Source organism: Cygnus olor, chromosome 21 (genome assembly GCF_009769625.2).
Source record: "Cygnus olor isolate bCygOlo1 chromosome 21, bCygOlo1.pri.v2, whole genome shotgun sequence".
NCBI classification, from domain to species: Eukaryota; Metazoa; Chordata; class Aves; order Anseriformes; family Anatidae; genus Cygnus; species Cygnus olor.
In genome coordinates, this window is record NC_049189.1 from 2,536,215 (window position 1) to 2,549,133 (window position 12,919).

At 44.8% G+C, this 12,919-nt stretch overlaps 1 protein-coding gene across 5 annotated transcripts in view; it reads right to left on the bottom strand.

The window, feature by feature from the left end:
- MIB2 (MIB E3 ubiquitin protein ligase 2) overlaps positions 1 to 12,919 on the bottom strand; it is a 41,399-nt gene that overhangs the window by 12,774 nt on the left and 15,706 nt on the right. For 3 of the 5 annotated variants that reach the window (XM_040533220.1, XM_040533221.1, XM_040533222.1), the window contains 6 exons: positions 6,691 to 6,797; positions 4,171 to 4,365; positions 3,475 to 3,617; positions 2,803 to 2,910; positions 1,527 to 1,631; positions 658 to 820 (listed from right to left, as the gene is read on the bottom strand). In XM_040533220.1, the coding sequence (XP_040389154.1) occupies positions 658 to 820; positions 1,527 to 1,631; positions 2,803 to 2,910; positions 3,475 to 3,617; positions 4,171 to 4,365; positions 6,691 to 6,797 (821 nt within the window). The remainder of the gene's footprint in view (positions 1 to 657; positions 821 to 1,526; positions 1,632 to 2,802; positions 2,911 to 3,474; positions 3,618 to 4,170; positions 4,366 to 6,690; positions 6,798 to 12,919) is intronic. The other 2 variants (XM_040533223.1, XM_040533224.1) reach the window with 1 other exon arrangement.

The window sequence follows — 12,919 nt, forward strand, 5'->3', positions numbered from 1 at the left end:
GTTTTTGAATGTTTGAATGGACGGAGGTTCTACAGTTATCCAGGCAGGGCAAAATTAAAAAGCTTGGGCCTGTATGCAAGTTCTCCCTGGAGTCTAAACTGAGGAAACAGTTTATGACCTATCTGCGTGGCAAAACAAAGTGATCAAGCCTGTTTTCTCTCCCACATGATCCTAACCTACAAAGGAAACTAGTGAGGCTACAAGCAATTTTAGGAGCAGATGTGCAAAACAGGCAGAATCCCCTCTACGCATCATAAGATGCCAAGTCTAACTTCAGAATGGACTGGGGAAAACACTCATTGGTTTGACAGCACTTCCACAAAAAGACCTGGGAATATTTCAAGCATTCACAAATTATCATCCTCCTACAGGAATTGCAGCACGATAGAACAGGAAATTGAGACAGATCCGGGCAGAAAGAAAGAACTGAACCTAGGGCAGGACTACGGCTAGCGCTCCCCAGTACAGAACTCGGTATTTTCCTGTTAGGACCAGCTGTGCTTCTCCAAAAAGACAAAGCTTGGTTTTGGAGCTCCATCCAGGGAAGAACAGGCAGCTGGAGTTTAGCACTGTCCACAGTGTGCTGCTGTTATTACAAGCAGAGCAAATGTTTCTCAACCCCTGCCAGCCCAGACACCTTCATTCTCACTGTCTCACTTTTAGATTCCTTTGCATTCTCCGTCGTCATGAGATTTGCTTCCTCATCTCTCTGGTAGGCTGTCAGGCAAGCTGGATTAAACGTCCAGGACTGCTCCCCAACCGACACTCGTAAGTCTCCATCCCCGTACACTTTGATCACTTTGCCAATGTGCCCTAGGGTCTGCAATGGAAAGACAAAGGATTTTTAAAAGGTGAGACAGTAGGCTTCTCATCTCAGAACCAACGCAACGCTTCTAAGAGAGGTTTTGCAGGTGGCACTCCTGCTGTGTGAAAAGAAGCACTAAACAGTGACACGCGCACAGACGGCCCCCGCTTTGAGGACACCAGAGGGTTCTCAGCACTTTATTACTGGCTTTACATAAGAAGGGTTTCCCAAATACATTACAAATGTCTACAAAGAAAGCTGGTGAAACAACAAAACTTAGCCTGCAGAACCCTAAGAGTACTGAAAATTGGGATTAGGGAAGGTTTCCCCTACGCATTTAATTACTCCTGGTCCAATCAGACCATTTTCCCACTCAAGCACTTTTCCTGTCTTGTTCCAGACAATTGGGAAGAGCTTAAGAGGACTTTTTTTTTTTTTTTTTTTTAACCTCGGTTAGTGAAATCTCTTATCTGACTTACTGGTAGTCAAATTCTTTGTCAGATTCCCCACCTACCCGCTTTGCTTTGGGTTCTGCAATAGGATTGTATTACCAATAGCACTAGGCAACGTTTCTTTGCAAAGCCTCAGCAGTCCCAGAAGGGTCTGTGTTCTCACTGACCAGCAGGAATGCTGGAGGGCCATGCAAGCCCAGTCACCATTCCTAATTGCTGAGGAAAACTCAGGAAGTTACTGGACTGTCCTGGAACTGACGCGCACTCACAGGTGCCATTTCATCTGTCCACTCCCCATGACCAGGTTGGAATCGCTTCACTGTTTCCATATCATCTATCACCCGGACAACATCACCAACCCAAAAGGTGTTGAGCTACAAGAAAAAAAAAGTCATAAGCTTTTTGGGGGATGAAGCCAAAAAAAATAGCGATCAGTCCCCACCCCCACCCTCAGCAATCCCAACCAAACACGAAGCCCATGCACGCAAAAACCAAGGCATTACAAAACCTAAGTACAGTTCCCAAGAAATCTGTAATCAATGCCCTGCAAAACAAACACAGTCCAAGGGCTCCAGTACTTCTGTTTGAAGCCAAGGACACATTTAAATAGGGTAATAGTTTGGACAGAACAATTTTCTTCTTTTTCTTCAAACCATTTGTAAATAATAATAGCATGAAGTACTTGGAACTTTCCTTGGTCTATCCCCTCACTATACCTGGAGACTTTAATTCACTTTAATAAGGAAGTTAAATCCATTTTATTTAAAACAGGAAAACCTCCAGTTTCTTTCTGATCCTTTGCCAGATGCTCCCTCTGCTCACTGAGCTAAGAAGGGGGCACTGTCAAAACCCGCTTTTTAAGGAGACCAATTCTGCACAGAACAGTCTGACACTGGACCATCCATTGGTGTTGGCTGGAGATTTTTTTGCCCTGTGACCTTGTACAATTCTTTCAGAATTTTGTAGTCTTCCAGCAGCTCCTTCTATACCTATGAGCCCCATTTCTAATAATCCCCATTTCAAGACCACGACCCTCTGGAGAAGGCTACAGCTATCAGCTTTAGAAATGCAGACAAAGTTAGAAGAGATGGATTAAAGGCTCAGGTCATCCAGAGAGAAGCAAGAGAAAAAGATGTAAGTAGAACAAAATGAAGACACGAGGAAGGAAAAAAAAGTGGAAATGATGTGGACGAAGGTTTGTCACAGATGAAAGGCAGCAGAAGGATGAGTTGTTGTAGGTCACTTGTTACCTTTCTTATCAAAGAAACAGAAATTAAGAAAGAATTTACGGTAAGAACTTCCAACATTTAAAATCTAAAGGTTCACGCAACTGGACCTCCTCGTAGCCCAACTCCCCCAGTCTGCAGCTATCTGTTTCGGCTCTGAGTGCTTGCACTACTTTGCCTAGTACCGCTGCTTTTACAACAGCGGTATATTTCTTCAGCACTTGCTTGAGACACCTTGCATCCTACCACAGCAGGCTCAACTGCCAGCTGCTCCCTGCAGCATTTGTAGTTCTGGCCAAGCTCACCGGTCGGTACATACCTTGGTCAGAGCTCCGGGATGGAAAGTCCAGCGGGTTTCACTGTTGAACTGGACCCTCACGTCCCCTCTGTCCGTGATTCTGTGCACAGTCCCTGTCTGGCCAATGAACTTTTGATAGGGGAGGAAAAAAAAGCAGGGGAAAACCCCTAAATGAATCACATTGCTTAATCCCAAATCTGATTTAAATGAGATGCAGTCATTTTTCTGCAAAAGGAGGGAAAGAGGCTTAAGAAGCTCCCTTAAAGGAGCAGCATACTGGGGGCAGGACAGCAATAGGTATACAAAGCGTAAAAATGCTTGAGAATGCAGCACAAATTGTCCTCCTCTTTCCAAATCATAAAGGTGAGCAGAGATTACTACAATCTTTTTTTTTTTTTTTTTTAAGACATTATTTTTTTTGCACTGGCTTCCAAGATGTTGGAGCAACTCTTTTGACCTATCTCAGAGTCTTAGAAATTCTGCAGGGCTCTGCGAGGTATTCTCATTCACCCTAGATTTATCTGAATGTAAAAATCTGACTCCTGTGTCCTATCAATAAAGAATTTGTATTAGTGATTTGCCTAACACAATATAAATACAGAAGGTAACACGCTACACAAAGATATTCAGGTAACTTCTTAGCCAGGGGTTACTCCTGTAGTGCCAAGAGAATGAGAAGGAGCAGCAGCATACCTCAGCCATTTTAGGATTCCAGCCACCATGGCCCTCCTGCATCTCCCGCAAGATGTCGATGTCCAGGAGGCATTTCACCTTGTCCCCGTGCTGGAACGGATGCCTGTCTGTGCTTTCTTTCCTCTGCAGTTCAGCTGGTTTTCCTAAAGAGAAGAATGACACCACCCACACACATGGAGGACGCAATAAGCAGCTTTGTGTTGTGCTTGCCTTTGTAACAAGGGCAGCAAATCAGCATAAGGCTTAATTGATGCAGAACAGCGTAATTCTACTCGTGGAGCATGCCGTACTCACTCTGTGGGGCAGCATACGTAGAGAGATCGAGAGGATTTGACTCTAACTGGATCATGGTATGGATGAAACATGAGGTAGTTCTAACAATACACAACACAGACATTCCTCAGGGAGTTTCACGCACCTGCAGCATCAAGAAGCTGCCTTGGCAGATCTCTCTCTTGGGACACAGCTGTGGGTATCTGATGGTCTTACATGACCTTACCACTACAAGACCAAACTATTTTTTACCAACCATAAAACAGTACATTCACACAGACTTTTTTTTTTTTTTAATGACACAGATCATGCAGAACCTTTATAAAACCACCTGCTCGTTTTCTGTCTTCCAAGCAAAATGGCTTTAGTGTCAGGAAACGGCAGTGAGAGTCACAATTTCTCAATTGAAACATGCTTACGCACCTAACTTGGGGAGATGCTCTTTGTAGTAAAAGCCACCAGATGCCTCCACGGTACATTTCAAGTCCACTTTTCCCTTGTGTCCAACTCGGTAGACATTTGTGGTGCCATCAGCCCACGTAACGCTGGCCACGCTGCGTCCAGTCTCTACATCCCAGCCGCGAATATCGACCACGCGCCCGGTTTTACCTTCACCACCTGATGGAAAGAGAGGGGAAAAAGCATCCAGCTTGTATTTTCAGAGACCAACACACAGGAACTCATCTGAGACAAAAATTAAACAACATTTTTCTTAACTAAGTCAAAAACAAGGAGAAAACATGCCTGTTCTCCAACTATTCATCACAGATGAGCAGACCCAGAGCTGAAAGTCAATAGCTGATAGATGAAATCCTGACGGAGAAGTTGCTGCCAGGAAGGATTTCTGTGGGGCCCTGTCATAGGCCAGCTTTACATGCTGGATGTGTAGAAGGTGCAAACAATCTCACTCACTTTTTAACTAGAGAAATTAAACTACAGGACAATTGAATTTGATCGACTCAGAGACTCTCCACGTGAAGCTCACTGAAAGCCACGCAGCCATTTGCTTTGGAATAAATATGGAAAAGCTGAACTCTGTTACAGTGTAAGTGCCATTTCTCCTGGTCTACAGAAACGCTGCCCAGCTAGGCAGCACGCTGCGTCATGGCACCACACTGTGGCAAAGTAAAAACACAGCAGCACTGGAAAATCTGCCCAACATTACCCCAGCACTGGTGAGGTGGAAGAACATCAGGTACTTCACCTGCACAAAGCAGAGAAGACCACCACTGAAACAGTCCAAAAAGTGGAGATTTTAGATTTATATACAAAATGCACTGAATATAGTGACCGACAGTCTGAATTTGCGGATTCCCTCCCTCTCTCTGCAACATCTGTCTGTCTCACTGCGTTGCCAGTGAGGATCTGATTGCCTGCAAAGCTTTGGAAATTATCAACTTAAAGGAGTTTACTTCCTCATCTAACTGCACAGTATCTAAAAAGGATAATACAAACTAGTGTAATCTTTATTGCTTTACTGTAACTTCCCCTCCCTGTCCAGGTGCATTTTTTCTAAGGAGAGCATTAGCATCCACTTCCACGGGGTTTGTACTCAGGCGGCAGCAAGGAAAAATATGCATATGATGAAAAGATTTAAATGACTGAAGAGTTGTGAGGGTCAGCCCTGAGCACAGCTGAACAAGAAGTCCGGTCACTTGGCACGTTTTGCACTCAATGCTCATTTTTGCAAAGGGCATCAGGAACACTAAAAGCCCCAGGCAAATAAGAGCAAGACCATACGATCAGCTTTCTCAAGTAGATGCCGTTGCCTTTAGCAGGCACACAAGACCACGTAATTAACACCCACGCTCCCCTGGACGCTGTGACAGAGTTTGCAAGGTTATGTATTACCAGTACTTACACGTTGCCTCCTTAAATGGAAACAGAGCTGATGTTAGTGCTACCAGGAAGAGAAGTGCTGAAGAGCAGACAGCAGTGGATGGGGGCAGCTCCACCAAGGAAAGACGAGGCAGTCTGAGCAGAGAGCAGCTGAGCACCTGGCCTTACGCTTCTTCTCACTTGTTTTGCACATACTACTGCTTTCACGTCACTGTCGTAAGCAACACCAGTCTCAGACATGTAAATGTTGATCTGATCTCAGAAGGATGGCTAAGCTGGACTGAGCATAAGCTGCTTTTGCTCTCAAACCTGCAAGTATCCACATCCTCCACTGAACCCAGAGCTGCAATAAATGGTGGGGTCAACACCAAGTGGTGGAACCTTTGGACTTACAACTTCAGTTGTAATTATTAAGGGAAATAAAAGCAGCTATAAGGCTCTGGAATAGAAATGGACCGTGAAGTTTCCTTAGCCCTGCAGCACTACACAAAATTGCTATCAGTGAGTCAGTTGTTATATCAGGTCTAGAAAATGCTTTTTTCTCTGCATTTTCAGCCTGAAGTTACACTTCACACGGAAAGCAGAAGTCATTCTCCAGTAACCACAGCACACAGTTCTTCATCAGTGCTCCACGTCAAACCTAGACTATTCCTCTTCACTGTTCTCAAGTGTCCAAATAAGGGTAACTCCAAAGAACTCCAGAGGAAAAAGGAATACTACACAAAGTCAGACAAACCTTAATTCCCACCGCGAACGGAAGCTTTTTCAGGAGAGGACAGGTCTTTATTTTCTTGTAATGTGCTGTACACTTACAGTTCTATAAAAGATCTGCCAGGACGGTTCCCACGAGTTTTCACATTTATGCAATAAGAGCAGCAAAATTTCCCTCCCACACCCTGAATGAATGCATGGAGTCTATGCCACAGGTATGTCTCTAAACAAATACAAGAAAACAAATATTTAAAAACCAGCAACCTGCATCATCTGAACAGCTTCCCTCGAAGCTACAGCTCAGCACATGCATTTTCAACCAGCAATATGGCAAAAAGAAAGAGAGAAAAAAAATGGAACGGTCTTTTACAGGACATCTGAGAAGCAGCTTACCGTCTTGGTTACCCCATTCCCAGTCTGGGCCACGGACTACTTTAGCCCCCTGGAAAGTCCCTTTTAATGTGATACGAGTCAGATTCTGTCGGGGACTCACGACAACTCTGAAAAACAAAATCAGAAAACAAATTTATTATTACTGTTCACTTTATAAAGCTCTCTTCCAACTGAAGTCCATTGTATCAGGACCAAGTGTGCCATACTTAGAGAAAAGCATGGCTTGAGTTCTGAAAAGCATGTAAAACATGCAAGAAAACAATAAAGTGTCTGAACAGGGACTGTGATCCTAAAAGCTGGTCTCCCAGGAAGGTCAGAATACTTACAGAAAGACAACGAGTGAATAATATACCGGACTAAGAAGGATCCAGGCTTTTCTTCAAACATTATCAAAACTTGTGAGACCCACACTGAGCTTTATAAAGCTCTGGGCTTTCCTCAACCGTGGGATGCAGATAATTGGGGATAGAGGCTGCTGTGCAAGCACGAGGAGAGGCAGATGGCAGTGAAAGTCCATGGAGACATACATATCTGCACACAAGAAGAACTGTGGTGGGGCTTCTCTCTCACGGTGTGGGACACCAGAACGTCACCTCGCTGAAAGCTGAACACAAAAATCCCAAACAACCACACTTGCTCACTTGCACACAGCACGCTCAGCAGTGAATCAAAAAAAGATCATCATTTAAGAACTTCAAGAGCTCTGAGGGGGCTGCGTAAGGCAAAAATACAACCTAGCAGCTCCAAAGAAGAAATATTTCCCCACACATTCTATGGGAAGCACAAACTGCTAATTATATTAGGACAAAGAAGCTCACTGAGGGCCAACTATGACTACTGTGAATGCACGCAAACTAATATTTTTATCCATAAGCATTTACCAGCTTTCTACAGCAGAAGGTGCAACATCTGCAACCCAAAGTTATCCCAATCTGGCTTTAGTAACTTCACCCCATTGCCTACACAGAGCAGGGGAAGCCTTGCCAAAAATACCATCAAGCAATCCTGAACATTGCAGCAGCAGGGCACGATAGTTTCCATTGCCACCTGTGCCCTTTAGGACAATCCACATTTCCCCAAGATGAACACCCAAGTCAGTTAATACAGGTTTCACACAATGAAAACTTACCTCTAAAATAGGTTCTGAGAGAGGGGGAAACAGGGGGACAAGTAAGAACAAAGTCTGCAACTTCTCTAGGAAGCCTGACATCACGTCAGGGGGAGAGGGGCGCCGCCTTTTGGCTGCCCGGTGTCCCTCTAACTCCAAGGCGATGCCCGTGGGCGTTACCTGCGTGCAAAGAATGGCTCAGGCAGCCTCCTAGCCCAAAGCCCTCAGGAGTTCAGCACATTTCGTAACGTAAGCTGCAGGCTGCACTGCCTCATTCACTTTCTGAAAAGCGGAGCAGATTAGACCAACAGCGCTACGGCTAGCCTGTTTCCAGGATAACACAGACCTTTATCTTCCCTGCACTCTGCATCACAGGCATACACACCAATTCATCGTAAGGAGGAAAAAAAAATTACCTACGTGATAGTGAACAGGGGGTCTGACGTCCTGTTAAAGCAGCTTCCAATTCCCATAACGTTACAGTAGCTTCTCTGCTGCTCCTAGTTCCTTAACAGAAAGCTTTTTATAAGACACCAAGCCACCAAAGCCCTCGGAGCTGTTTGCTTTGGTCCCTAGGGGGCAATTCGCTTTGCTAGGTGACTGCAGAGGTGCTGCAATCCATACCCTTAACCGCCCATCTCCTCCCGACAGGCTTAGTGGATCCCAGACGGAGTGAAAAGTTCAGCAGCCCTACTACAGGGAAGGGGCGGGGAGCCTACCGGCAGCAGGGCTGACCTCACACCACCTTATTTATTTCCCGTCTAATGCCTCCAGAGAGAGGTAGAGACTCAGAAGGATAAAAAGCTTATGCCTGAACTCACTGTTTACTGATCCATCAAAAGCCTAAGTCTTCTACCTTTCTTAACTTGTTACCAGATCTCCCACCTGTGTGTTTAAAGAGAGGGAGAGACTATTTACACATACTCATCTCATCATCTCATTTTCATTATCCTGATTGTAGCTCTGTAAGGGAGAAGATGAAGACCACTTTTTGAATGGTTGAGGGGTTTTTGTTTGTTTTGGTGTTGTTTTTTTTACTCTTTAAACACCGTCGGTTGTTATGGAAGAGACAATCACGAAAGAGGGCTAGGAGGCTCAGCTAAAAAGAAATGCTTACCAGTGTTCTTGTTATTGCACCGGTCATGCCTTAAAAAGGGATAAACTGCTATAGACTGGTTTCAAGAACCAGCGGGGATTTGTGTATTCCATCTGAAACAGCGGAGCTACAACATGCTAAGTGCACTGTGTTTTGTCGAATACTTTTCTAACACTTTAGCAAAGATGTCTTAATGAAGCCTGGAGACAAAGCAATAAAAATACACTTCTTTCTCTCCCCCTTTTCCTTTCTTATGCTTGTATAATCCTAAGAGCAGCCCTTCCCCATCTCATCAGCTCTCACGTTAGCTGTCACTTTTGGCAAAATTTGTGGCTAGAGACCACGAAAACAAAGCCGGCCAGTTCAGAAAGCTGGGTTTCCTTAATGTCACTTATAAACACGGACGGGATCAAATTGCCTTTTAACCGCAGCGGTCTGTCCGTAAGCACCCAGCAAGCACAGCCTGAACTCCATCTATGCTCACGTCTGTGCCAATTTACTGACAAGTTGGCCTCCAAAGCATTAGCTGCAAGCGAGCAGAGCCATTCCACCAAACTTTCTGGAAACCCACAAGAAAGTTACCTACAGAACATTAACAACCCAACGTGTTTACCATTCTCTCACGGGTGCTGGCCTTTTCTTTATTGCCCTGCTGCTTTTATATCCTACAATCTAAAGTTCTCTCTCAGCATCCCAAAGTACCACTACAGACCTTTTCTTGATAGACAAGTGTTCTTTAACTGATATTAAAGATAATGAGAGGCAGAAAACATGCAACCACCCAAAATATTAGCTTTTGAGCCAGCTCTCAGGAATAGATAATCCATATCAGGTATGGAATCGCCTTCCTGTGTCTACTCTGTAGGTGAACAAGCAGAAACAGAAACCATCTTTTTCTTAATCCCCGTGCAAGGAACTCCACGTCCCATTCCACTGAAATGCTGGAGACAACCCGCCATGACTGCCTCCTGCCCTTGGCCTCACAGAAATTCTGACCTCGTCTTGAACCACGCTGCTGACCAGCAACACAGAAGGGCGACGCAAGAACGAGCTGTCCCGAGCCAACGCATCTCTAATCTAATTTGACATGTTTTGCTCCAAATACTGCACAACCACCAAAGTTATTGGCGTGTTGCAGAAATACCCTAGGGATAAGTTTAATCACTGCAATATTGCCTTTAATAACAGTTTTAATTATAACAGCCATTCGAGGACTGCAGTCATTCCTGTCCCACAAATTCCAACGATATTAAATTACTGCGGAGTCCAGAAGACACTCGGGAGCATGTTCCGTGCAGAGCGAAGCCACGCATCTCATCTATGTCCTCAGAGAGACACGGCTGTAAGCCAGAACTGCACTTCTGTGGTTACAAACCCACACTGCCTCTAGGATAGAGAAGGATCTACCCAGGCTGCCTCAAGAAAAAAAGAGGCAGCACAAGGACCCTACAGAACCTCCAGGTAAAACTGACCGTGACGCAAGAAATTCTAGATTCTCTAATCCTCCCTCCAAATCTTTTACTGAAGCACTTCCAGCAAAGGATAAAGAAAGGAAATTCTGACAGATGGCGGGCGGATGCTGATTGCTCAAGCATGAACCAGCCTAAGACAAGGACGTTGGTAAGTGAGGGATCAGGATCACATAAACCTATTTCAGGAGCTGCTTTTACCAAGAATTTCCATTGTCAATCCTCTGCTTCCATGCCGAGGCGCAGCCTTCACAAAGCCAGACACATACTAATGCTCCAAACTAAAAGAGAAGCCCTAGTATCAGGATACGCCCTAACATTCAAATAAATTCATGCTAATAAATAAATTCATACCTAATGAACGTTTTTAAGAACATTAGGAAATAAATCATCATACAGGAGTCAGATTTAACTCAATGTTACTCGCTGAAATTTCTTAGTCTAGCATCTTAAACTGACATTGCATAAATAGCATGCGCTGAAGAGGTTACTACAGGGAATAAACCTGCATCCCCTTTATTGCCTAGCAATCAAACGCCCAGCGGCTGCCGCTCAGCTGCTCGATCGGCTCAGGCTTACGCTATAAGCAGTCACAAAGGGAAGGCTGGACTATTAAAGCTGCCTTCAGTGGGCCAGCATTGCACACAGGTATCTGACTGATAGCACGTGCTTGTTCTTTTAATGCATCCGATTTGGAAGTCCAAGTGGTGAACTAGGCAGAGCTGTTAAGAATTATGCTTGAAAATAACTGCAAACTCTGTTTCTGACTACAGTATAAAACGCAACGCAAGAAAATATTTAGATTTTTTTAAGCTTAATTACACAGAACTTTCAAAAATTGTCAAGGATGTGGTTTACTGGTGAGTAAAGCTTAATCCCAGTAACAGTCACTAACGGGAAAAAAATGGAGGTAGGGAAAACAACGATCAAGTGAAAAGTACAAAAGATTGTGCCATCCTGCCAATAGGATGCGCAGCTCTCCTCTCTTTCCCTCTAAGCAGTTCGATTTCTATTCGGAAAGCTCTCAGGAATGACGGAGAAAAAGGCCATCGGACTCACATCCAGACACTAGAAGCTGGCGAAGCTGCTTGCAAAGTCACAGCACCCGAGGCAGAGGCAACTGGCACCTTCTCTACCGGCTGCGACGATGCAGGAGACTGCCAGGACAAAACCCGGTAAGCTTTGCTTTGCTATGCTGCTTACAGACACTGACTTATCTTCCAATTACTGAGCAAATGGATACTAGGTTATGAAAAACACAGGTCTTCAGCGAAACTGAGCTGTCCAGCCTTTTAAACCAAGGATAAAAGCCTCTCTCAAAATTAGCATCCATAAAATTCAAACCACAGAAGACCAATAAACAACGTCAGCAACTGGCAGATGCCAGGAAGAGATGAGTTCACATGGCAAAATATACAAAATCAGTACTTCCTGCCAGCAGCAGGTCAAACTAGGTTATTTAAGACCTGAAATAGCTTTCAGGTAAAGGTGTCTTCAAAGCCTCTTTAGGAAACTGTTTGGGAATGCTCTGCAGCATCTGCCTGGGCTTACGGTCTCTAAAACTCCTAGGATTAGCGAGCTGCTATAAACATTTACTCGCCGGCCTTGCCTAGGTTTAGCTGCACAGGTGTCGTGCGGCGGTTCTGGCAACAACAGTGCAGGTGGCAGCAATTTGCTGCACAAGGACGTTGCACTGCCATCGCAAGCTGTGCTCCCCTCAGCTTCCTACAGCGAAGCATCAGCAGTGGCAGCGGTCACAGTCCTGGAGGCACGGTGATCATCCACCCCGTCACAACGGGCGGAGAGCAGGGGGAAGCTGCCAAGCCCCAGCTCCTGATCTGTGGTTAAAGGAGAGCTGGTGGAAAGCTCTGGAACACAGCTGCATTGCACGGGACTTAATTTGATCGCACTGATGGCCTTGAAAGAAAACAGTGCTGTGCTTGAGGCTGTCCGCTTCCCATTTAAATAACCAAACCCCAGCCATTCCTGCCAGAGAAAGGTGGTGAGAGAAACCTTATCTCCAGAGGAGACTATTTCTCTATTTCATAGGCGCTCAACAGCAGGTAACAGCAAAACCCCAAGAAAACCCAAATCCACACAGCAGTTACCATGTTTTTAAATACACGGCTTTTTTTTTTCCTTTTAGTCTTTGGTGAACTGCCAAAGCTTCTCTCTTCTACTTTATTGAGCAAAAAAATGGAGATGAATGATCTAAGCGGTTGTCTTTTCACAACACCAGGGCTCCAGTGATTCATAAGCAAGCAATTCCTGTTCTTCGAAAAGGACGCTGCATTGCCTAAGGCACTGTTGTCTTTGCAGCTCAGACCTCAGTTATCCCAAAGAAATCCTCTCCATGGTGCTGCTCAAAGGTGATCTTCCCCACCCCCAGCTGCTGCCATAGGTTTCTTTTTTTTTTTTTTTTTTTTTTAATTTTTTTTAAACCAGAACGTTCCATTCTTAATGCAACCCACAGGACAGACCGAGAAATCACAGGATTATATCTGCATTACAGCAAAGGTGTCCTGACTTCTTCCTGCTCCCGCACTCCCACATCTG